Source organism: Drosophila bipectinata, chromosome 2R (genome assembly GCF_030179905.1).
Source record: "Drosophila bipectinata strain 14024-0381.07 chromosome 2R, DbipHiC1v2, whole genome shotgun sequence".
In the NCBI taxonomy this organism is placed as follows: Eukaryota; Metazoa; Arthropoda; class Insecta; order Diptera; family Drosophilidae; genus Drosophila; species Drosophila bipectinata.
In genome coordinates this window covers 5,320,962-5,347,913 of record NC_091737.1, presented here as the reverse complement: position 1 = coordinate 5,347,913, position 26,952 = coordinate 5,320,962, and the positions used below count along the sequence as shown (strand labels likewise).

Genomic DNA, 26,952 nt, shown 5'->3' with positions numbered 1-26,952 from the left:
GCCTGCTGCGCGATAGCCGCGATGATGTCCTCTGAAGTAGCTAGTGCGTCGAGTCCTCTTAGCTCGACGAGTGACTCCTTGGTCTCCTCCGAGTACGCCCGCACCTCTGCCTTGCTCCCTAGGACCTCCTCGATGCAACCTTTGAGGGCCTGTGTGGAGCTCTCCTTCTTCCTGGCCAATTCCAGTAGCAGTCCGCCCTTGGCTGTCTTCCTCACTTTCTTGACGCAAGGGCCAAGGTCGTCTAGCTTCCCGTCCTCCCTGCGAGTTACCATGCTTAGGATCTGACTGTACGTCATGCCTGCAGCTTGGATTACTATGGCGTCGGGTCTGGCTCGTCTCCTCTCGGGATTTCTAGGCTTGGCCTTCGTCCATTCAGACGTTCTCCTGCTTGCTTCGCCGTCGCTTCCTTTGTCGGCAGCCGGGTTTGCAACTGCTGGCTTGGGCCTTGCCGCCGTGTTGGCCGTTGCTACTTTGGCCCCCGAGTCCCGGTGTGCACTCTTGGGGCCCGTGCTGTTAGGGATGCTGCCGGTCTCCACAGCCTGGTCCTGGGTCCAGACCCCCGTCGGAAGGGTCTGCTGCTCCTTCTCCGCGGTATCGATGCCGGCCCTCTCGCATCTGGGGCACACTGGCTTGGGCATGATGGCCGGTCGCGCATGCTCCTCCGGAACACTTCCGACCAGAATGGAGTGGATGTCCTTCAATCTGGTTATCAGGCTCCTTTGCATTGCGGAAATATGCCTCTTATTTTTTTCTGTGACCCACGATAGCAGCTCGTTCACTATCGTGCCCAGCTCCGTCAGGCATTCTTCGCTTTTTGCCGGTGGGCTGCCAGCCTTATTTTTCTTCGGGGGAGCCGCCCTCTGGTCCTTGTCCGGGCTAAGCATCTCCCGTGGCCTCTTTGGCGTTTCCTTCTCTACCGCTGCTGGGCTGCCAGTGCCGGTTGAGCTGCCAGCCTGTGGCGCGAATAGCGGCGAGCGCCGCATTTTGTTGCTCTTTTTGAACGGGTCACCCGTTTTGGCACTCTTTAGCTCTTCTGCACTTGTAGTGTTCCTTTCCAGGGCGCCCAAGTGAGGCACCGCCTTGTCAGGTATGATTGGGATGTTATTTAGGGCCTTCAGAATCCTTGCCCTAGCCGTGGTCTCTCCCACGGGTGGATTTCCACTTCTGTATTTGCGTTGTTTAACATCATTCTTCAGGTTGTGCTTTTTATACCTACAGCCAGGTTTGCATTTTATACCTTCTGACAGGAATGAGGATCGCTGCCGGCCACTGTGGCTCAGACGCAGACCCCGTAGCCGCCCAATATGGGTCAGGGAATCCTGTAAAGAGCAGTGCCGCGCCAGCCCGGCGAGATACTTGCTCGGAATCTTCGTCGATTTTAAAGGAGCGTTCGACAATGTTGATTGCGCTTTTAGCGCGTATGTGGATGACCTGCTGCTCCTTGTCGAAGAAAAATCCCGAGCAGTGCTGCGAAAAAAAAGAAGCGCAACTGATGTCCATCGTTGGCGCGTGGGGTACGGAAATTAATGTCACCATTTGCACCAGTAAGACGGTAATAAACCCCATGTGTGAGATCTGCAGGAGCAAGTCTTCCATGCATATCGCATTTTTGCATCAGCGAATGAACATTGGTTGACTGGAGGTGCTGCGAGTTGACTGGGGCTTCAGACTTCGCGCAAGGCGGACCATTTATGACGGACTCATGGTGCCCTGTCCACTATTTGGAGATTCGGTGTGGTATGTCGTTACGACGCGAAAAATTGTATCCGACTTCTTGTCTGCCAGAGGCTCGGTATGCCGAACAGTGCCAACCCTGGCACTGCAGGTGCTTGCTGGAGCCCCGTCTTTTGATTTGGCTGCTATAAAATATAAGGGTTCCAATTATGCCACATAGGCACGATCGTTAATCTCAGACCTCTTGTCAATTTCCGAAATTCCCGCTGACCTAGATGTGCTAACTTCGGTTCATTTTCTAAGTGGCAGCCCTCCTTCAACATTCATCGAACCGGACCTTGCGCCCCTTGGCTTTAGCCGTCTGGTTTGGTGGCAGAGAAGCTCCTTTTTGCAAAAAGTGTTCTGGTTACCTTGGAAGGAATGTCTCACTTTGTTGCAGCAGCGTTCCAAATGGATCACCCCTGGCCCCGTAGTGTCTGTTGGTGACATAGTCCTGGTGAAGGATGAAAATCTACCCCCCATGAAGTGGCCTATAACGACAAAACGTGCTGAGTCAAGTTTGTGTCTGCCCCTCAAGGACTCTATTGAAGGGCCAGCCTTCAACGGGGGAGGATGTCTTGCCAAGCTGCCAAAAAAAAGGACGAATAGTCTAAAAGATTTTAAATACGGATAAGCAGTATCGGGCTTATTAGAAGTTTCTATTTTGTTTTGTTTCTCCCAACTTCGTATGCGCTTTGCGGATATTTGTAGCGCAAGTTACATTGTACGCATGGTCACTTCCTTGTGTATTCGGCGCTGATTTGGCTGCAGATTTTAAGTTAATACCCCCTAGAAAATATTGAAAATTAAACTGCAACGTTTTTATTTATTCGGCCGCAATTCAAAACCATTAATTTTGTAACAAAATGTATTAAACTTCATTCATTAATTTACTTTCTAATTACTTCAGGTTTGTTTATATTGGATAAGTTATAATTGTTAACTTTTGAATGGGCCGGCTTGAATCCCTCGTAGTTTGTACCTTCCTCTTGTCTTCTTTCTTTGTGTTTTTGGTTTTTTTTTTTACTCTTTTGGCTAAGAGTAAGTGGTCTAAGGCCACCAATTTTCATCTTTCCGCAGCCAATCGGGACCAAACCACAACAGGTCATTCCTGGCTTGCTGGATAAGACCCCTTTAAATGCAATCGGCTCAAGGGCGCTCTAGACGTTTATGTGTAGGCGAATCGGGACGAGTTTTTTTAGAAAACTTGTAGCGTTGATTTGGAGGACTGTTCAGAGGTGGTCTCCAGAGAGAGTCCGACCGCCCAAGAGGAGTAGAGTGTATAAAAATGAGACGAGCGAAGAAGAACCCGTGGCAGGACGGTTCTGAAGTGAATTCCAGGGGCTACGAGTCCAGTTGGCCCATTCACGACCACGACAGGTAAACTTTCCATTAAGTGGAAACAAACAGGGCTAGCGAGCGCCTTAATCTAATTCGCCATGAACAAGCGTTATCCTGCGAGACAAGGTTAGGTTGACTGGTTTAGGCCGGTTAGGCCTTGTCCGGCTTTCAGGGACCAAGACAGCGGATCCTCCCCAGCGTATGCCTGGGCGGTGAGCCTATTGGAAGCCAACCCGGATTAGGTGCCGACCATCAAAATGGGATTAGTCAGTAGAACCACCACCAGGGCTCGAACAGAAACAGCAACGAAAGTAACCATCGACTGCGACGAAGCAGCAGCAGCGACCACAGCAACCGGAGTGGCCATCAACCCGAAGCGAGTAACGCAACGGCGGCAGAGGCACCCAGCGCCATCGAAGTGCCATCGAAGTGAGCCACGACCCGAACTGGCAGCCAAGCTCGAAGATAGCAGATCCTCCCTGGCGTACGCTTGGCCGGTGTGCTTAATGCTGAGGATCTATATCATCCCACTCTTGCGGTTTTATTAAAAACCAATACTTCTATCGACCATAAGTCTCCACTTAAAACTCAGACAGTTCGTTTGTTCTTTTTTTTTTTTTTTTTTTACTTTTATTTCTTGATTCTTCTCTTTGCGAGACTAACAAGAGGTGTATCAAATCTTATATTTTTAACTTAACTAACAGTCATATTGACTGATACGGAGTTAGACGGCCCTAAAAATCGATTGCTGGGTTGGGAGGTCGTTGCGTCTAAGGCGGGATACGCTAGAAACCCGAGTCAATCCCCGAGCGAGAAAATTTGGGTGCGAAGACAGTTTTTCTTTGTATGACTCTTTTTGCTTCTGGATTTCGTCTTTCACTGCGAGGATGCCCAGATCCCGGTGGATGTTTTCGTTGCGAACATACCAAGGTGCCCCTGTGATAGTTCTCAGGATTTTTGATTGTGCGCGCTGTATGATGTCTATGTTGCTGCTGCTCGCGTTCCCCCACAGCTGGGAGCCATACGTCCAGATTGGCTTTAGGACTGAATTGTACAGTAGTAACTTGTAGTCTAGGCACAGTGGCGATCGTGAGTTTATGATCCAGTGGAGGCTGCTGGCTTTCAGTTTTAGATGCATCTCTTTGCATTCGATGTGCTTACGCCAGGTAAGTCGTCTATCAAGGTGAACGCCAAGGTACGTTACGTCGTTAGCTTGAGGGATCTGCATACCGTTTAGTAAAAGCGGAGGGCATGTTTGTCTATTAAGAGTAAACGTTATATGTTTACACTTTTGTTCGTTTATTTTAATGCGCCAGTCGGACAGCCACCTTTCCACTATTGTGAGATGATTAGCCAGTTGGGTTGTTGCCTGCGTTGGGCATCTGGAGCGACTAAGGATAGCGGTATCATCGGCGAACGTTGACGTTGTTAGTTGTGCGCTCGTAGGAATATCCGCAGTATACAAAACATATAGACACGGCACGAGTGCGCTTCCCTGTGGAACTCCAGCTTCGATGGTGTAGTCGCCCGAAGTAGCTGCGTTGCATCTCACTGAGAATACCCTATTGAAGAGGTATGATTCCAGTAGCTTGTGGGTGTATGTTGGCAAATACGTTTTAATTTTGTGCATGAGTCCGATGAGCCAAACTCGGTCGAAAGCTTGAGATACGTCGAGGAAAATAGCGCTGCAGTATTCTCGTTGTTCGAAGGCTGAGCGTATTTCGGATGTTAATCTGTTCACTTGTTCGATGGTTCCATGGTTTCTTCGAAAGCCAAATTGGTGTGCCGGGATGATATTGCAAGCTTCCAAATGTGGTATTATGCGAGTTAACAAGCATTTTTCAAACAGTTTAGACAAACAAGATAGAAGGCTTATTGGTCTGTATGATGACGGAATTGTGTGGTCTTTTCCAGGCTTCGGAATCATTATAATAATGGATTTCTTCCACTTTTTTGGGAAATAGCCAAGATTAATGATTCCATTAAATAGTTTGCAGACGACCTCTATAGCGCATTTTGGAAGTTCGATCAGCATCTTTGGGGTCAATAGGTCACCACCGGGAGCTTTTTTTGGTTTTAGCCCTCTTATGACTTTTTCGATTTCGTTCGGCCGGAATGGAGGTGCGGCTGGCTGAGGGGAGGACTCTGGCTGAATTACTGGCAGGAGGAATGAATTTGAGGCTGGGTTTGGCTGGAAGACACTTTGGAGATGTGTGGCGAATGTTTCAGCTCGGTCTTCGTTGCTGCGAGCCCAGCATCCCGAAGAGTTTCTTATCGGGGTGGTCGTTTCAATTGGGGCACTAAGATTTGGGTGGGCCCTCCACAGGGGGTACTTTGTGCTTGTTGGCGAGAGATTCTGGATGTACCTCAGCTGTGCATTTTCTTCCTGTTGGTGAAGAGCCTGGTCGAGTGATCGGGTTGCTTCCTTAAGGCGTTGTTTTGAAGCTGGTGATCTGCTGTTTTGCCAATCACGACGCGTGCGCCTCTTTTCTCGCACGAGCTGTTCGATTTGCTGATTAGATTTGAAGTGTTTGTTTCGGTCTACTTCTTTCCTATGAGGAGTAGAGATTTTAGCTGCCGCAACGAGTACTTCTTCCAGGGCGCTCGTAGTGTAGTCGATGTCCGATTCCATGTTAAAATCCGGGGCGAGTTCTATGTGGGCACTCACGTACTTTTTGTATTTTAGCCAGTTTGTTTTTGTCGTCGTCAGACTGAAGGGGTGTTCGGTTATTTCTGGGCTTTGAAGAAGCGTTAGAAGCACAGGCGAGTGGTCTGATGATAAGTCCGAGACTGCTTTGGCACTTATTAGATTGCGAGGTATGTTTTTTGTCACTGCAAAATCAATAAGGTCTGGGAGCTTTCGTGAGTCTGTTGGCCAGTATGTGGGACTTCCAGGGGAAACGTAGTCCAGTTTATTTTTCACATTTATAATTGCATTGTACAATTGTCTTCCTTTGGGAGTCACTAGACGTGATCCCCAGTGCGTATGTTTGGCGTTGTAGTCTCCTGCGGCTATAAATCGATCCCCAAGTGAATTGTAGAAGTCCATAAATTGTCCTTCCGAGATTGAGAAGCGAGGAGGGCAGTAAACGGCAGCAATTGAAAGGATTCCGTTGCTTGACTGAATTTGTATCGATGTGGCCTGCAAGAAGTTTGTTGCAAACCGTTGGTGGTGTTTAGTGGACCGAATGAGGATCTCGCAGCTTTGGCGAAGAAGACGTCTGGCGTGGTTTTTGACGAAACGTACGCATTCTGTGGATTTTGGTTGCGCGTTGCGGTCGCTTGACGCATGCGACTCTTTAACTCCTTATACACAATACATCCTCTATAGTTTGCCGTATGGCTGCCTCCGCAGTTTCCACATTTCTTCACGGTACTGTTCGTTTGTTCTGTAATGAAACTTTATTTTCGGAATTAGATCCCATCTACTAGCATGTGAAGAAAAAAATATTGCCTTCCATAAATTTTAAATCAATTTAAATTTACTCCCTATTGACTCCTGCGAGCCATGGAACTATCCGTCAGTCGCAAGAAATCCTCCTGGTATACAAGGCACTATTAATTTTAAAAAACATTAAAATTAAATTTTTAAATAAACATATCAAAACCAGCTGTACAATTAGTAACTCAAGATACTTAGTAGCTCGGTCTTACTTCACCATGAATAACTCGGAATGTTATAAAAGTTGTATTCGCAGCTGCTGGATTCAGTTTACTCAGGATCCGAAGCAGTTTTATAACTTTGTAAATACTAAGCGTAAACATGTAACTTTTCCACTTCTGCTTACGTTTGCGACCTTACGTTGCGAATTCATCTGCGACCTCCATTCAGGCTATTTTTGATATATTCTCAAAATTTTGTTGAACAACATACTCTCCACTTAAAATTACAGATCAGCCGTACGCATACAACATTCAATCAGATAATCTTATTTTCTGTTCGTTTTTCTGTTCTCTGTCCGAGAATAGCTTATAATCTGATATTCTCAGGGTCAAACCCATTTATTCGCCAGGCAGCGATGTCTTCATCTGTGTGCTGTATTCTAAAATACTGTGGCAGAGCTCTGTGCAAACCTCTTCATAGACTTTTTAACTTATCTTTGGAAACCATTTTCGATTTTCGAAACGATTTTCCCCTTAAGTGGAAGGAATCTTTCATAATTTCATTACATAAACAAGAAAGTAAAGCTAACTTCGGGCGGAGCCGAAGTTTATATACCCTTGCAGTTAAAACCGGATATATATCGCAAACATCGGATATAGTTGGCCGATCCTTATGGGAATAGGAATATATAATCCAAATTATTACAATACAAAATCTAAAAAAAGTCCAAACTTCTATCTTAAAAAATACGAAAGTTGATATTTTTACCAAATACCATTTCCGATCGTTCAGTTATATGGCAGCTATAAGATATAGTCGGCCGATCGTTATGAAATTTGGTAGGTCGGATCAACTGACCAAAAATATAATCTGTACCAAGTTCCAGGTTTCTATCTTTAAAATCACGAAAGTTGGGTCATTTCCGATCGTTCAGTTATATGGCAGCTATAGGATATAGTCGGCCGATCCGGGCCATTCCGACTTATATACTGCGTGCAAAGGAAAGAAGGGTGCGTGCAAAGGAAAGAAGGGTGTGTGCAAAGTTTCAAGACGATAGCTTTAAAACTGAGAGACTAGTTTGCGTAGAAACAGACAGACGGACAGACGGACATGCTCATATCAACTCAGGAGGTGATCCTGATCAAGAACATATATACTTTATAGGGTCGGAGATGTCTCCTTCACTGCGTTGCACACTTTTGACCAAAATTATAATACCCTCTGCAAGGGTATAAAAAGGGGAAAAGTCGGTTGCTGCCGGATGACATCCTTTGTCACTTTTGAAAGGGATTTCAAACTTATGCTATTTACACAGACTGTAACAAAGCATTTGATTAAGTCAATCACTCGTTCTTGTTGAGTAAACTGAATATGCTGGTATTTCCTACAGACCTCATAACGTGAATCTCCAGCTACATAGATGGCAGAACACACATAGTCTTATTTGATATATACATTCTCGCTTGGTCCGTGCTAAACTTGGAGTCTCACAAGAAAGTCATCTTGGCCCGTTACTGTTTAGTCTCTTTATTAATAACTTGCCCCTGTTTTGACCCTGTTTTGATAAATTCCCTAATACTTATGTATGCAGATGATAATAAGCTTTGTCTTCAATACAAATTCGCTTCTGCCCAATGCAAACATCAGTTCGATCTCAAAACATTTTCAAAAATAGTGTGAGGAGATTAAGTCTTTCCCACACGCCAAGACACGTGACCTGGTGCAAAGTCAAGAAAGAGTAGTTGAGGGAATGCGAAAGCTGTAAGACACCGGTCAAGCGCAGGATGTATTACAATGGTAGGCACGGGCGGATGGGGGTAAAGCAAAACCAACGGGAGTGTGGAAAGCTGGATTAAAAGCAGAAGCAGAATATAGAAGAATTAACGTATATAAGGAGGCACATTAGAATTAATCATAAAGATTTTTTATTAGAAAGCTTAGAGGACCGCCTTTGGAGAGTCCGACATTCAAGTGTTAGAGCGTTTCTAAATGTAGCTGGTAGTTTGAGCTAAAGGACGCCCGCTGAAGTGTCCAACGACCCAAGAGGAGTAGAGAGTACAAGTGAAAAAAGGACCAGTATCCTGACTAAGACAGGTAACTTTGCCACGAAGCGAGTAAACGGGCAAGTCTGGCGGCCTTACTGACTCCTGAATCGCGATGAACAGGCGTGATCCTGCGAGACAAGGTTAGGCCGACTTGTGAACTCGAGCCCAGCCAAGAAACCGATCGGGGACACCCCGGTCACCAGCCAAGAGACTCCTGATCTCTTGACTAGCACTCCTCTTGACTAGCGGTAACTCCCTGGTGTAGCGGAGGCGCGACGTCTAGTCGTTGCTGGCTATACGCGCAATACGCGCGGACGAAAGCCCTCGTGCCCATATCGGATATACATAATTGATCGATCCGTATAGGAATTTAAGTATCAGATCAATGTAAATTGATTGATAGTATCGAGCAGGGGTGCTCAACGCCTATACACTGAGTGCACTTTTGTTTTTGTAGATGCTCTGTGCTTATGGCTGGTGCGCCCATAAGCACCGTGCATATGGGCTTCGATTACCATGCGAAACAAAAACAATTTTGCTTGTTTCTTCATTACATCTCTATCCGTCGTCACGCTTCGCTGAACGCAGTGTATTTTGTTTTTGTTTTTTCCTCGAGCACATGCACTGGAACTTATTCTTCTGTCTGCTTTGGCTTTTGATTTATTTCGTGGGACTAAATAATAATAATCTGGAAGCTCAATTAAAATTTTAAACCACTAAAATTAATATAAATATTGAATCTTTTTTAAGCCAAATATAAAAAAAAAAAAAATAAATAAATATTTAAAACTGCTTTTTTTTCTCTCAGTGCACAGTTGCGCCCCAACTCTAAAGCGCCGCTACATATGTACACGTTTCCTTGTGTCTGTGTTAGTAAACGCACTGCCATAAGACGAATTTGAGCACCCCTGGTATCGAGTATCGATTCAATTAGAATTGGATAAAATGACTTAAATCAGCATGCATGAAATTCCAAACCTTTTAAAAGATTATGGAGAAGATGATTTTTAACATGGAGAAGCATTCCATTCGAAATTAATGAAAAAAAAAATACATAAAATTTGTCCTTCTTTCAAATAAGACAAGAAAGGACAAATGTCATCAATGTTCCCCCATTCAAATCCCCCATCAACAAATGTTCCCCCATCTGTAAAAAATTCTTTTGACAAAATAATAGGAAAAAACTTTAAAGCCTTCGCTGATCCAAATGAGGCTTAAGAAATTTTCTAAAGAAATATAAACAGAATATTGGAAATGGCTAGTGCACCAATCATTGCACCAGATAGCATTCCTGCATTCATCACAAAGCTTAGAGTCCAAGACGACCGAGGGCGCTCGGAAAATGAGTTATTAACTAAATAGAAAAGTCAGAATAATATCTAAGAAGGATTCCAGGCCTTTTAATGTCTACAGGAGGTATATTTCACTTACGAGGTTCTTCTGAGGGAAAGATCTCAAAGTCGAGTTCTTGACTCTCACCTATAAAAAAATTGTCAACCAATTCCACGTGAGATGGAGGAAGGTGGCTGCAGGCATTACCATTATGTTCTCTTTTGACGGCGACACTGCATATCCTAGACAAGGACTAGCAGATACGGCCTGGATGTAAATCTGAAAAAACAACTTTTTTGGAAGGGCAGAGAGTAAAGTTTAGCTACATAATTGTCGCGAACATCCAACTTCATAGTGGAAAGGTTATCGTCCTTCACCAGCTCCACATCGTTGGTTTCAACGGTAGGGCCGCAGGTACGCAATTTAGAGGTTTGCTGAATAAAGTTCAAGCACTCCTGCTTCCATCAGGCCCAGAAAAACTGCTGCAGAAAAATCCCGTGTTGCCATACCTGCCTTTCTATCTTCAAAAACACGAAGGTTGGGTCATTTCCGATTGTTCAGTTATATGGCAGGTATAGGATAAAGTCGGTCAATCCTAATGAAATTTAATATGTCGTATTTACTAAAAACAGCACTCATGGAAAATCTGAACTCTCTAACTCTAATACAATGGGGGAAATATTCTGATTTTTAAGTTTGGGCTGGCAAATGAGTCCAATGAGATAAAATGAAAGAGCTTCTGAAAAAATTTGAGATTGCTCACACTGTCCATTGACACGGCACCCTGCCGGCAGTGATGCAGTAGAATTTGCGACCCTGTGCTCACCCCTTCTAAAACCAGTGGTTTCAATAAACTGATTAATCGGAAATGGTATAACTTTGGTGTTTTTTACAGTAAGAGAGTACAAATTTTGAATGAGAGCTATTTTGGCAAAATTACTCGACCTACCAAATTTTATATCGTTCGGCCGACTATATGTTATAGCTGTTTCTTAAACCGCAAATGAACGATCGTAAATGGTTTTTGGTAGAAATACCAACCTTTGTATTTTTGAAGATAGAAGCTTGGGGCAAACATCCGATGTTTGCGATATATATCCGGGTTTAACTGCAAGGGCATATCAACTTCGGCTCCGAAAGAAGTTAGCTTTCCTTTCTTGTTTAAATTATTTCCATATTGCCCTTGCAAAAAAAAATTAACTGTTTTATTTATTTTAATTTTTATTGTATTTTATAAGAACGTATATAAATGGTAATTACAGCCAAGGATGCCAAGCTGGGTCCATTCGACACAGATTATCGATGTTTGTTGCAGATTGTATAAGCATAGATATTTTTTTATTTTCAATACTATCAAAATATGAAATTTTATTGAACCGTGCCATTATTATATCCACGGCAGAATTAACTACGTTTATAGTACGGTCCATAGAATTTCCTTCACTGTAGCGTTCTTCTATTCCATCTGCCAGTTTAGTTTCTCTTAATCCTTTTTTTTGCAAGGCTATAAATTCATCTCTTAAAATAGTTTGTAGTATGGAACAAAGCTTATAATTTGGTTGAATAAAACACCGCGCTGTAGCTACAATTGCTGCCGATAGGGGTCCAGATATTCCAATAGGTGTAATGAATTCATCAATATTTGGAGTTAGACGAAATGGAACAGGGCGACGTTGATTAAGCTGACCTTTATCATCATTTACATCAAACTTAAAATAGGAAACATTCATAAGTCCGGAATCCTGATGAAGGTAAATCATATCGGTGTTAAGGCGTGTTAAATTTAACGCATGCTCACAAAGATAAGCCAATGCCAATTGCAGCGTAAGCTGAAAAAAAAATCATGAGAGTAAGTAAGTATTACTTCTATTCGATTAAAAATATTAATAATAATAATAAGATTAGTTAACAGGTCTAATTACTGAATATAAAATATTTGGTGCATTTGGTAAACATTTTGTATATATAATATATTTTTGTACTAGCTGACCCGGCAAACGTTGTTTTGCCATTAGATGACTTTATAATTTCTGTACAAAATTTACTCAGTTCTAGACTTACGCATTATAAAGTCATCTGGAGTTGGTTAACTGTGAACCATGAGGGAATACAAAAATAAGAAAAGGCAAACATTATTTTTAAGTTATTATTTGATTGTAATTCAGCAAGTCAATCTCTTAGCGCTATAGCGGGACCAATATTTTTTGTGACGATAGCGTGATTATCGCTTTGTAATTGGTGCATATGTGCATATATTTTCAACAATTAATTGTGCTCGTTTAATAGAGCATCTAGCTCGCTGACGATACGTCTGGCATAAAATGAATCGAGGATATTATAATCACAACGTGCATTCACGCGATTGGCAAGTGCGCTTCCGGAATTCTCGCCGCCCATAAAGTAGATTTTTAAGAATTTATGTGGATCGCAGATAAACTTGGCCTCTGATTTTGAATGTAGAATTGTAATGTTGACCATTTGCATTTGTGTTTTGAACTATTTCTGTTGCTCCGAACGATGTCATTTGAAAGCATGAATTGAATGTTCGAATTGACTTCAGGAACACGTTAGAATCTGGATCCGTGCCGATAAGTAAGCCGTTCAATGGTTCAGGAGGTATTTCAATTTCTGATAGTTGCACTACATAGGTTTTTTTTGCTGGATTTGTTCTTCGGTTCTTTCGGATCTTCTATTTTGCATGTTTGGAGATCTACTTCTATCACGGTTCAAATCACTGAACCGTTTACTTGCCATTCCTTTGCGTTGTAGGGGGGCGTTGGTTCCGCAAAAGATTCCAGGAGTAGAAATGTTGAATAAAAAGTCGGGGGCGTCTTCCAGTGGATATAACGCGGTCAGCTTTATTGGGCTGCTTACATCGAATTAATTGCTTAAAAACTAGTGCAAAAAGTAATAGAAAAACTACGATCGACGACGGCCGGCGAAGGAGCGAGAGCGCAAAGAGGGGCGAGCGCGGATGCGCTCTTCAGCGCGGGTGCGCTCTTCAGTGCTGGTGCGCTCTTCAGCGCGGGTGCGCTCTTAAAGCTGCGGCACACCGGCCCCTCACGTAAACATCCTCCCCCCCTTGCAATCGCTCGGGTTGCAACATATCCCTCGTCGCTAGCTATGCGTCACTGCAGCTAGAGGGCGTGCACGGTCGATGAAGGCCCCCGTGTCGAAAATCCGGGTCCCGATGTTGACACTGTTCCGTCTCAGCAGCGACGATAGGGTGGGCGCAGCGAGCGCGTCCTGCGGGGGCCCTCGAGGAGAGGCGGAAAGTTGCCTAGGCGCGGATGACGCGGGCGGAAGAGCGGTGGACGGCACCCGATGAGTGGCGGACGAAAGCAGTGGAGCGCTTGACGACTGCCAGCCAGTGGCGGAAGAATGCCGAGGAGTTGCCGACGAGCGCCGGGAAGTCGATGGCCGTGGATCGGCTTGTGAGTGCCGGAAAATGGCGGACGCAGGGCGAGAAGCACCCGAACCGCGCCGGGAGTTGGCGGATGACGGCCGACGAGAGAGCGAGACACCAGGTGTACTGTCTCCCGTGGGCGGTGTACGGTGCTCCTTGGTCCCGGGGTGCAGCAGCGTGTGGTGATCCTGACCACACGTCTTACAGCCGTCCCCACGCCGACAGGATCCGTCGGAGTGCTCGTGGGCCAGGCAGCTCGAGCAATAGCGGTTCACGAGCACCACTCGGAGCCGCTCCTCGGCACTAAGGCGTAGGAAGCGCCGACACTTCTTCAACGGATGACTCCCATTGCAGACTCGGCATCGGTAGGATAGTGTACCTCGAGTACATCTGCTTTCCAGTGACGGGGCGTTGCGTGGGCGTGGCGACATCGTGCTGAATATGACCTTGGAATCTAGAATTAGACCCGGACCAGTCGGATCATCAGCTGATTGCCACCGTGCAGCGTGATGCGATGTGTAAATCGAAGAAGGAGTCGTAACAGAATTATGCTCGCATCCGGAATCGAAACCCTGAACCAGTGAGTCACCGAGGCTGCGGGCAACTCGTGCGGAAAAAACAGACACGCTGCGGGGGTTGGCTGGAGATAATGGGCCTGTCAGCACCCATCCGAAAATGGTCTCCTGACCGAGAAGCGACCCGCAGATATTAGCCTTGGAATTACCGAGGAGAATGGACGGAAGAATGTCAGCTCCTAATAACACATCGACTTGGGAGCTCTCAAAGAAGTTGGGGTCCGCCAGGGTAATATTGGGCAGCCCCTTGAAACGATCTCGCGAAATCGGATATGATGGCAGATTTCCTGCCAACTGCGGAAGAACGTAAGCCGCAGTCTCTAATTGTAGCCCGGGTCTTGACGGCGACCGAATAGAGAAATGGCACAATTTAGTAGACTGCGCGGAAATGGTTTGATTAAGGCCGGAAACTTGGGCTTGAATCGTCTTGAAGGGAGGCTTGACGAGGTTGAACAGTCGCTCCGTTATGAACGTCGCTTCGGAGCCTGAGTCTATCAGTGCTCGTGCTTGGACGGTGCACCCCAAATGGCACACGTTGATAAGGGCCGTGCCCAGTAGGACGGCTCCTGACCCGGAAGCGAAACACACCTGCACATTCGACTGATCCTCGGAGCCGTTTGTTGACGTAGGCGGACTTGGAGCGGTAAGCTGCGTAGGCGGACTTGGAGCGGTTGCGAATGGATTGCCGCGGTGCAAGAGGGTGTGGTGTCTGCTGTGGCATGTGGAGCAGGTATGAGCGCTCGTGCAGTCTCGTTGCTGGTGCCCTCGGGCAAAACAGTTTAAACATAACTGCTTCCTCCTTATGTAGTCAGAGCGACCATTTACATCCATTTCTAGGAAACGCGGACATAAGCGAATGGGGTGGTCCTCCCTCGAACAGAGATCGCAGCTCTTTTGGCCCGGAACCACTCGAGTCTCGTATGAAGTGAGCCTCCGAGCAGGGGCAGTAGGAAGTCCCGACCTTGGCGGAAATTGCACGGAGCCACTAGGCCTGACGTCGTCGATGGCCTCCAGAGTGCGATGGCGCTCTGTCAGGAAGTTATCTAATTCCTTCCATGTTGGAATCTCGGCCTTATTATGTACGGATTGCTGCCACATGGAAAGTGTGACTTTAGGGAGCTTTGACGAAATCATAAATACCAGGAGACAGTCCCAAGCCTCAACATTTATGGCGGACATTGCTAGGGCTGTCAGACAACTCTGAATGGTGGCTTGCAGCTCCTTCAGCGCGACCCCGGACTCTTGTGAAATAGCCTGGAGGTTGAAAAGGATTTTCAACTGGCTATTGACCAGTAGCCGCCGGTTCTCAAAGCGGTCTGTGAGGCTTTGCCAAGCGACGGCAAACCCCTCATGGGTAAGGGGAGCCTTGGAAACAATAGCGTGGGCGTCACCACTTGTTTTGGACAACAAGTGGAACAACCGCTCTACCGGGGTGAGCCGCGAGTTTTGAATGTAAATGGCCGTGAACAAGTCTCGGAAGGTGGGCCACCGAAGATAATCACCCGCGAAGACCTCGGTATCCACCGGAGGTAACCGGCAGCCTGTAGACGCGGGCGTGTGAACGTTGACGGAAGCCGGAGTGGTATGGGAAGCAATTCTCTCTCGAAGCTGGGCAATACACCTCGAATAGACGGAGTAGCAGTAGCTGTACTTTGATTCCAGCACTGTCGAGATGGCCGCATTGTCGTCGGACTCAGCTAGCAAATCGGAGCAGCTCTCATAGCTTTTCTCCACCTTCTCCCACAGTGCCCGAATTTGGTCCCGGTGGACTTCGCACATGTATTGGGAGCCCACTTCCGTTTCTCTGGCGGCCGGAGTATTTATGTTGGCCTCAAATTGGCTAACTCGATCTGAAGTGGCGATGAACTTCTTCAGCGCCACGTCGACCGCACTTTGAGCCATTTTTGCAACGGAACGAGTCTGCCTCTGTGAAGGACCGGAGCTCGTGTTGACGGATTCGTCACTCTTCGCCCTTGGAATGGCACTGTACGCCTTAGGCTTTAAAAGAGGCGTCCGCGGAGAAGCGGATCGAGATCTCTCCAAACGGATGGTTGGGATCGGACGTGGCTTTTGGTCGTCTCCCGTGGGCATTCTCAGACACCAATTCGCTGATCAGCGCTTGTCGAATGACTTGCGCAATAGGTGGCTCGTACGAAGCGGTAGCCGGTCACTAATGTGATGAGCCCGGTGAGATCTCGGACGAAATGCGATTGCAAAGCCAAGTGGGAATTATTAGCGCCGATGTCGAGAGGAACGTCGGAAACGGCACAATTCGGATGTGGGAGAAACTTCAGGAAGCCAAAAAACCCAGATGGGCCAAGGTTTGTCGAGATTCTAGGCGGATGTTGCCAGATGCAGAGTAGGAGTAAGGTTAGGAAAAATGCCGGAGCGGAAAATGGAAAAGGACCGGAAAATTCGTGCTCGTTCGGAAAAATAATTGATGACTGTCGATATATGTATATTTCGACCAGTATGGCTCGTACGTAAATATTTAATTCCTAACTATTTTCGAATTTGCGAAATTTAACACAGAGAGAAAATAAATAATTAATTTTTGCCTAATTGTCGGATTTAATTATTTTGGAAACAGACTGGTGGAGTTGAGAATTTCAATTTTTAATCAATGGCGGTTAAGTAACCCGAAGCTGGAACGGTGGAATTGAAACCGCGGCTAGGTCCAGAAAGCCGATTGACAATTAAATTATTTAATTATAATTTTTTTCTCTTTCGATAATTAAATTTTTGACCTTAATTATTGAGTGGCCGGAAAGGGAAATTAAAAAACTTTGGCCCTTTGCTCGGACGGAAAAATACGAATTAAATAAATTTTGTAGTTATAAATATAAATAAATAAATTTATAATCAATTGATTTTTTTTTTTTTATTTGTTTGGTTATATATTTCCTGGAACTGGAGGCAGAAAATATTGAGAAATATATGGGCATACATGCAAGTAGGGCAAGGGCATGTGGGCATACGATGGTACAGTGGAACGTCGAGAAGTGGACTGTATGGTTAAATTTTATCGGTTATATATTTCCTGGAATTGAAGGCAGAAAATATATGGACATGCATGCAGGTACGGATATATGTAAGGGCATGTGGGCATATGTTGGCACAGTGGAGCTTTGATAAGTGGACTGTATAATTGGGGGAACAGAAAAGTTATGTGGTGTAAAAAATGACACTGATTGAGGAAGATAAAAACAAATATTACGACAGCGGCGGACTGTTCGGTGAATTTGGAAATTCCGGAACTAATTCACACCGGTGGCCAATATTAATTATGCCTTCTTTTTGTCACCACACAATTTCACTGTTCACTTGCGAATTTTTCGCGGATTAATTGCACCATAAAAATATGTATGTGCGTATGTATGTATGCGGATGCACATATGCCTCGACCGTTGGCAAGCGAATGGATAACGGAGAGGCCGAAAACGGCGAGGAATATGGGCAGCACACAAAACGGAGACGGATAGAAAAATTTGCCGAATTTTAAGATTATTATAAATTATTAGAAAATCTCAACCTGCCGTTGTGTCGGAAAACTCGGACTTGGAGTTGACACGGAGGGAAAAACAATCTTGCAGCAGTGTGAACGAAATTTAATGTTCGGATCACTGCTGAAGACCGGCAGAGAGATGGGGACGGAAAAATGTACTTATCTTTTGGCGGAACAATGCCGAGAACTGCTGGCAGAAGAAAATCCAGTATTTATCCGGCTCGAAGGACCAATGTTTTGTAGGGGGGCGTTGGTTCCGCAAAAGATTCCAGGAGTAGAAATGTTGAATAAAAAGTCGGGGGCGTCTTCCAGTGGATATAACGCGGTCAGCTTTATTGGGCTGCTTACATCGAATTAATTGCTTAAAAACTAGTGCAAAAAGTAATAGAAAAACTACGATCGACTACGGCCGGCGAAGGAGCGAGAGCGCAAAGAGGGGCGAGCGCGGATGCGCTCTTCAGCGCGGGTGCGCTCTTCAGTGCTGGTGCGCTCTTCAGCGCGGGTGCGCTCTTAAAGCTGCGGCACACCGGCCCCTCACGTAAACACTTTCCATTGCTCACTGTACAAAACACTCATAAATAGAATTAATGTATTAACTTAATAATGAAAGAATTTTGCCCCAGTTTAAATTGAGTTAAAATGCTATGGTAGCGTGAGTTTGTCAGTGTGATGAGGTAATAACTCACTTTATATGCGATTTTTTGGTATGCCGAACAGGAAAAAAAATAGATTTTGGCGGATTCTCAGACCTACTCAATACTCAGAAAACTACTCGAAAACTGGGACACGAAAATTGTACATATATAGATTTTTTATATTCTAAGGAAATCTCGCTATATTAAAGTAAAAAATTTATATTTTTCATAAATCAGATTCTCCATACAAACCACTGCCACTTCCTCGAATTCCTTTTCCTTTTCTTTAATTTTACTTTAAGTAGCCCCATATGCCTGTTTTGAGTGATGACCAAATCACGAATAACACAGCGACAAAAAAAGTGGAGGAACTTTTAACGTGACATAGTAGTAATTTTTTATTAGGTCGAATATAGCACAAAACCGTGTTTTAAATATTTGTAACACCCTAAAAATCTGGATTTATTACAAACCAAAAACCGTTTTTCGGGACTTATTTTTCCCTAAAAAATCCTAAACGCGTAATTTTAAACCGATTTACAAATTTCCGACGTTTTTCAATAGTTTAATGTTATACCTTTTTAAAAAAAATAGATCTTCAATTTATTTAAACAAAATGGATAAAATTTTTATACAAGAAACTGAAATTTTGGCTTTTCTGTCGAGTTTTTCCGACTTTGACGCCATTTTTTTGGTAAAACTTACAAGAAATTGTGTCATTTTTGATTCATATCAATATTGTCTCATTATTCATAAATACGATTAAACGATCGTATTAGCGAGCCTAGTCGATATAACCATTTCCATCTGTCTGTATGAATCTGTAGCAAACTATTTCTTTAGTTAATTTATAAGGTTGTCAAAAAAGTCTTGCGGTATTATCATTGAATTTTCAATTGTTTACAAAATTGTTTTTAATAATATAATTTTAGTCAAATATGTGCCGTTTTGTTTGAAATCGAGTTTCCAACGAGATGCCAACTTCATAATGCCCCTCTTATAGAAACTCGCTTCCCTATTGACAAAAAACTCGGAGAGCCAATTTTCAAAGGACTGCCAACTTGTGGCTAACTTGTCTCTTGTGGCCAACTTCTGACTTCCAAGCTCGTTTGAAATGGACAGAAATAAGTGTTGCGATTTAGAAGCGATTGGCATGCATCCATACGGTCAAAAATATTTTTTTACGTCAAGTCGTGTACCACCCATATATTGAGCTTCTTTTTGAATCCAAGCTTTTAGAAATGGTTTATAACGGTTCGATGACTCATGCCAAGCTCTTGACTAAACTGGCATTGACGAGCGAGCGGGTCTAAGGCAAAGAAGAAGGCGAGCGAGCCCACCTACCAGGCCAATACCGCTAAGCAGAGTTAGGTAGGTCCCCGTTCCAAACTGGGGATAGCTTGAAAGCAAGCCATCCATTGCTGCCACCATGGTACCATCTGCCGGCCCCAAAGCCATAATGCCACCTTCAGGTGCGGTGAAGATGGTGGGCCTCCAGCGGCTAGTAAGGTCTCATAAGCTGAAAAAAGAGGCCAAATACAAGGAAGCCATGAAAGAGCCAAAACCTCTAAAGCTCAGAGTAGGGGCTGAAAAAGGTAAAGTGGGCGAATTGGGAAGCGTTCTCCCGGCATATGGCACGACGCCAAAGCAATCCGTCCCTTCGCAGAAGCCCAAAAAGGAGCCACCTTAACCTAAGCGGGAACGCTCCCAAGACGTTCAAGGAGGACCTTCAGCAAAGCGGCTGCGCACTCAGCCGAAACGGTCATTTGCGGAAATTGTGAAGAGCCGTTCCTAGGAGTAGTCGACCGAGGCAAACCGCCCTAGCCACGAAATGTTTTGGAAGAGAACCAGAACCTGCCTCAGTTTGCAAATACTTGGGATGGTTCCAGAGTGGTAAGTGGTGTTGGTGGTACCAGTTAATGTCTGGAGAATCTGACCCGAACTCCATCAAGGAACTGGCCCAGGCACTCTTTTTCACAACGAACTGGCGAGTGGCGAAGGTGGAGCAAATGTTAGATCCTCATCATAAATAAATTCTTCTTAACTCCCCTAGAGGCCGCTTACGGGAAGCTGAACTTCGAGTTCAGCTCGATCATCGAAAGGTGTATCGATCTGCCCCAGAAGGCAATGCAACAGTAGCCAAGATCACGGAGGAGCTGGCCTCCGGGATAGAGGCTTCAGATGCTGAAGACGAAAACACTACGGATGCCTCTTTGCTGCACCGCATGGCAGCCAGTCGGATGAATAACGACATCACTTACGATGAAGAGGCGGAAGTTACAGTGGTGAAGGGGAATTAAGCAGATGTTCCTGTGGATTCTTCACATAAACCTTCATCACTGTAAAGCAGCTTCTCGACTGCTCAATTGCTCCATCTGGCTGAGGATGGAACCGACATTTTCCTAGTCTAAAAACCCTGGGGGATGGGTCTCAGGAGTATAATCCAAGAACTGCAACTTGTTAACAGCATATACAGAATATAAAACTAGAGCTTGTATTCTCACTAAGAAGCACATAAGCATATTTTTGTACCATAATTTCAGTGATGCAAACAACGTGACAGTCACAGTGGAGTGTCAGTCAACTCCAATAGATGGTGCTGTCTGCATACATGGCCTATGAAAAACCGGAGCCCCCAGAAAAGCTAGTGGCAAAGCTAGCAGAAGACATCGAGAATCTCAACATAGGCCTCCTAATAGGATGTGATTCTAACGCTCACCACATCTAGTGGGCGAGCTCAAATACAAACCGAGACCGGTTGAGACCGAGGAGAGAAAACCGAAGAGACCGAGGTTAGTCTCTTTTTAATTTTATACTGAGGTCAAACCTGTTCCTATGCAAAAGATGACCCCACCTTCATTATTAATCATCGCAAGGGATCAATAGATTTAACCCTAGTATTAAAGCAGTTAAGCACCTTAAGGGGTTATATACCTTTTTTATTTTCAAAAAATCGAAAATTTTTGTATTGCTTTATCTTGAAGAACAACTCCTTGAGAACATTTTCCCAAATTTTCATAGAGATTGGAGCTGTAGAGAAAAGATACAGCGCTCCTAACCGCGCGCTTCTTGAAAGATGATTTCTGTTTCTTGAAAAATGACTTTGCGGTGACATGGATTGGCGGAAAACTACTAACCGATTTACTTCAAATTTTTTTTTTAAATGTTCGTAGTTAAATTCTTTTGTGCTTGAACGATTGACTTTTCACGCACAAACCCGTATGCATACAAAAAAAAATCGCATACAAATCGCTACATTCCTAAAAAAAATCCAAACTTTCCTCTTTTTCTTCGACAAAGAAGGTATATAACCCCTTAAAGTCAGAAGTTTTTCAAAACCCAAAGAAAACTAACTGGACCAAATATTCTCAAACCCTTGAGAATAATATCACACCAAAACCACTAGACTATCGGCAAACCATGGAAAGTCTGAACTCCCAGGTGCAACAATTAACCCAAGCCTGCAAAAACAAAACCAACAATGCGAATTAAACCTCCATAGTGGTCGCAAGAACTAGCCTCTCTCCAATCGGCAAGTAGAACCCTGTTCAACAGGCCAAAGGCCAGAGACGAGGAAAGCCTCTGGACTGAATACAAGGCCTTCCTGGCCACTTATAAAAAAAACCATCCGCATAGAGAAACGCTTCTCATGGAAATCTTTCTGCTCGGACATTGAAGCTCAAGCTTGGAAAATCCTATGTAAATAAGCCACAACACCAGCACATGTGAGGAATCTCTAGCAGTCTGACTGGAGACTCACTTCCCCGGATGCTCTGCAGAATTAGGCACCTCGCCAAACGAATAAGTTCCTCTTACAAACTTTATCTCAAGCTTTGACCTAAAAACCTTACACTGGGCAATACACAGCTTCAGCCCTTACAAATCGGCTGGTCCTCACGGAATCATACCAGCGCAAATCCAACACGCGGGCGATATCGCCACGAACTGGCTCTCAAACATTTTCAAAGGAACACTCCCTGGAAAAACTTCGACAGTTGTGACTTAAGGATGTAGTCTCATGTTCCGTCCTAATTTGTAGAGGTTATTTCAAAAAATCTTTTTTTGGAATAAAAAATAATGCGATTCTTTTAATTTTCAAATATGTTTTTATAGGCATCATAAACTATTTGAAAATATTTTGGTTTAATTTATTCTTGTGTAGTTTAATACACTTTATAGCATTCCAAAGTATGCATATAAAAAAAAAGGTAGGTCCCTGGCGCAGGTGATTTCGACTGCTAGAGTCATCCGAAACAAAAAATTAGAAAAGATTATTGTTTTGTAAGCTTATGGCTCTGTCCCGTACTAGAATGAAATATTTTCACCAATAAACAACAAAATGGCGAACTCACAAAACAAAAAATTAAAAAAAATTTATCTTAAATTAATGATAAAAAAAAAACTAATCATTAAAAATAAATGATTCTAGTACGGGACAGAGGTGTTACTTTTTAGAACAACATATCCAAATTTCAGCTAGATCGGCACCATAGAATTTTGTGAATCACCTGCGCCGCACACAAAAATGTCGTTCCGTGAAAAACGCGTTTAAAGTTTAGACGCTACCGAGTAACTCATACTATTCGGTGTAGGCACGCTCTCGATTATGGGCTGTATCTCTGTCAATTTTTGATATTTTTATTTGAAACTTTAAAAGTACATTCTTAATAAACAGTACTTTCGAAATATGTGAAAAAAAAATCCATTTTTTCAACCTCACACATGAGACTACATTCTTAAGTTACTTATGTATTGTGTTTATACCCAAAGCGAGTAAACCGTCTCACACGACCCTAAAAGATTTAAGAACAATTAGTCTGACATATTTTTTGCCTAAGACCCTGGAAAGAGTCATAGGCTTCCACCTAAGAACCTCTCTTATCCCATCCCTCATAACCAACCAAAACACATGCATACCATAGGGCAAATCCACTGAAGCTGCCCTTGATTCGCATGTCTCTAAGATTTAAAAATCACTCTCGCAGATAGAATACGCCCTCGTAGCCTTTTTAGACACAGAAAGGGGCTTCAACGAAGTCCAAACACCATAACCAAAGCCTTGACGTCCCTTGGGGTAGATGGGCGCTTGGTGGGACTTATTGATCCATTTCTAACAATCAGGAGAGTGATGTCTTCACTAGGCTCATCAACCCTTTCAAGGGCCATCTGTAGAGAAACCCAGCATAGATGAGTCCTCTCCCCTCTTCTTTGGAGCATAGCAGTCATTTTGATTCGACGTGGCAAATATGTTTTCGGGAAAATATCCTCAAACACTCTATGACCTCATGAGCGAAAAACTACAAACCCTAACCAACTGGACAAGCATCAACATCGCAGAAAACAGAGTTAGTTGTCTTCAGCAGAAGATACATATTCCCTCTTCTCATGTCTCAAACACTAATTAACTGGTATGGAGCAGCCGTAACTGGCGGCAATTCGACTAAGAGAAACACATCAGTGAAATCCCAATATCACGGGACACTCCACCCTTTTAGCACAGACAACTGTACTCCTAGGGAACACGTAAAATTCCACTTCAGCACCAACATTCAAAAACGGGAGGAATGGAACGCACAAACCCCAGGCCCAGAGAACACGGTAAGTTTCTCCACAGAGGTGTTCCGGAGGAGGAGGTCCCATTTTTCCGTGTGGCTAGTCCAATTTTGCCAAGAATAGCTTGCCGTAGAAGGCGACTAACATGGCAGGGCGCCCCAACCGAGCTTGTCGGAGCTAAAGAGGTTTCTCACCAAACCCACAAACTTCGGTGCCACGGGTTGGATAGTGTCCAAACACTACCATTGAGGTAGACCCCCTTGTAGGAGTATCGTCGGATTCGACGTGGAGTTGCGTTTGCCAACTTGCGTGCTGTGACCCATAGATCAGAGAGGTAACAGATACGTTTCGCCTCTGATCCAGAGGGATTATGCTGCCCGGCAAGCACAAATATGTGCTATAGCGACAATATATACATAGCGACCAGGGTGGTCGCTATGTACATAGCTATAGCTTCTAGTCTGTCTTCTAGTCTTCTAGTTTAGTCTTCTAAAAACGCCACGTTAAACAAGACATGTTTGTTGATGCTAATCAAGAATATATATACTGTATGGGCTCGGAGATAATTCCTTCTCTATGTTCCATTCATACATTCCCACGACTATACGAGTACCTGGTATTATAATATTAAAATTATACTTAATTTCCACAGCTTATCTTTTTTTTCTCCAAACAACATGTGCTGGAATATTTATAGTTCAAAATAATTTAAATTTTTTATAATTAATGTGTTAACGAGCAAAACCAATTGAAGCTGGCTTAATTAAAAAAAATTTTTGTATAGCCATCTAGCTGTTCTACTTACTGGCCTTATGTGCCCTACCCAAATTTGTAAAAATTGTTGGTTAAAAGTAAACTTACGATTTTTCTGAAATGCCAAAAGTCAGTAGCTGCAAAAAACGTATTCAGGGCCCAAAGTTTAAGTAAGGTTTTAGGTACCATTTTCCTTTGTATTTCGGTAAATATGTCTCTTAATATTGAATGTGTAGTTTGTGTTCCCCTGGCCTGGACTTCAGAAAGACGTTCGTAGTATTTAACTACAGGGGTATCGTAGTCCAACTGCATTTTTTGGCAACATTTTTTAAAAATTTTAAGTAATGATGCACTGTTGGGATTGTCTTCAGCCAAACGCATTTGCGGCGAGATAGGTACTACCCGGGGTACTGTTATATTTAAAAATCGTCGACTTGTTTCCTTTTGTTTTTCCAAGTAATAGTTTAACATTCTTTTTAATTGTAGTACTCGTTCTTCTCGACGAGCATCCCCCAACCCGGAATCTAAAACAACAAGATAAGGGTATATTTTTCCATTTGTGCCTCTTATATATAGCCGTCTTGCTGCTGTATTATTTTTTTGTACAATTTCCACTCTTGGCATAAATCTGGCAATTCTAACATAATAATGAGAAGACGAAGGAATTAACAATTCTCCAGGAAGTTCCACTTCAGCTGTTTTTTGACTAAAATTTGATAGAAATCTGCATTTATCTTCGATTAAAAATGATGTTGGTAGTTTCTTGACTTTTGTTTCTAAAACTTTTATCCATGTTTTTAACTTTGATATTAAATTGTGCAGTTTCATTGCTCCTGGCTTTGAGAAATCAAAGTCACTGGTAAACTGTTCCTTCATTTTTTGAAAAACGGGATCCTGAAATGTAACTTGCGCTCGTCGTGCAAGAGATTCTGATGCTGCAGAATTAGATATTGACGATGTTACAGATCCTGGCACATTCTCTATTCCAATGCCAAATGTGGAGCCAAGTTTTTTAACAAAATGTAACGTATGAGGTGTGATAGTGGCTTGAATAACTGTATTTCTGTTTTCAAATGCAATCGCGTAGCATTTGATCAAGCCTTGACGAAGTTGTCGAAGAACTTCCTCAGTCCAGCTTTCTCGAAACCAAACCATTTGGTCTACTATTCCCTCTAAGGAACTTAAAATCGTGGGATGCACTTCTCGTTGCAGTTGCATAACCTTAGAGCATCTCCACATGGGAGGCGTCGCTTTAATAGGATTAACCGATGAAGGGTTTCCATGGTTTACTCTTCCACAATTTGATGCTTCCAAACTCTAAAAGGAAAAAAAATATATACGTTAAAAGAAATTAAATTTTGTTTTTTTATTTATGATTTTTATCCATACAACAGTGGTCGGCAAGGCCAAGGCCACAAACAGTATAAATGTGTGAAACGTCATGCTCACAGCCTACTTTTGCTATTCGTTACTAATACTAATGGGTTAAAATCATATCAATGTTTTGGGTGCCGACCACTGCCACCATAAAACCTTACCAATAAATTCTAATTTATTTTATTTAATTAGAGAAGGTCATTACCAAGTTACTGAATTAATTACTTGATTAACCCTCGTACACGCACATATTTTAAAACCTTATTCCACGCACATGGTGCCTGGCCAGACCCCTATACGTTTAAATGCATTTGTATGGGAATTAGAGTTGCATGCGGTCGAATCTTGAATAGGTAAATATTTTTATTTCTGACCAGTTTATTTTATTTTGACTTAGATAAGAGTACCTATGTGAGGAAAAATAAACTTGCAAAAATATCCGGAATGTGAGAGAAAACAACTTTTTTCTTTTGTTCATTTTTACCATTTATTATGAGCCAAAACAAAGTTTTTAATACAAAAGAAATGGAATAGTAATGAGTTTTGTAGTTAAACATAACGTCAAATTTCTTCATGTCTTCTGAGGAAGGCATGCGAAGCATATATATTCGATTTTCGAATGTTGTCGACACACCGGATTCGAACATTTACAGCAGTAAATGCGAGTTTTTCGACACCTCTGATAAACGGTCATGAAAATCCGTACTTTGATATTTGTAACGCGATCGCATATTATAAACGAATTCCACTTCATCACTCATGATTGACAAAAATGAAACAAGCAAACGAAAAATTGCAGCAAAAAAAGTTTTTCAGCTCTAACAGTAGTTGTTTTCTGTTCAGCGTTTTATCGAAAAATGACTCACAAATAGAAACAAAACAAGAAAGAGAAATAAAAGAATAAGCAATAAGCTCGTTAATAGGCCGTACAGCCAACGGGTACAACAGGGGGACCTACGCGCAAGCAATTGCGTGCCGTAACTGTGTACACCGCTGGTAATGCGACAATACTCTCTCTTCTCTCCGGTAAGGTCATGTCTCTGCCGAGGATGCTGGCTAATGGTAGTCGGGCGGGGAGAAGAACACTCCCTTCCTTAAATCACCCCAATCCAA

At 43.5% G+C, this 26,952-nt stretch overlaps 1 protein-coding gene and 1 long non-coding RNA gene across 11 annotated transcripts in view; one reads left to right on the top strand and one right to left on the bottom strand.

Moving 5' to 3' along the window:
• LOC138926112 (uncharacterized) overlaps positions 1-26,952 on the top strand; it is a 101,632-nt gene that overhangs the window by 42,678 nt on the left and 32,002 nt on the right. The window lies entirely within an intron of this gene.
• Positions 11,256-26,952, bottom strand: part of Nipped-A (Transcription-associated protein Nipped-A) — a 172,588-nt gene continuing 156,891 nt past the window's right edge. For 9 of the 10 annotated variants that reach the window (XM_070278849.1, XM_043210464.2, XM_043210465.2 and 6 more), the window contains 2 exons: positions 24,571-25,779; positions 11,256-11,864 (listed from right to left, as the gene is read on the bottom strand). In XM_070278849.1, the coding sequence (XP_070134950.1) occupies positions 11,292-11,864; positions 24,571-25,779 (1,782 nt within the window). In that variant the 3' untranslated portion in view covers positions 11,256-11,291. Of the gene's footprint in view, positions 11,865-24,570; positions 25,780-26,952 lie in introns of those variants that run through there. The other variant, XM_070278853.1, reaches the window with a different exon arrangement.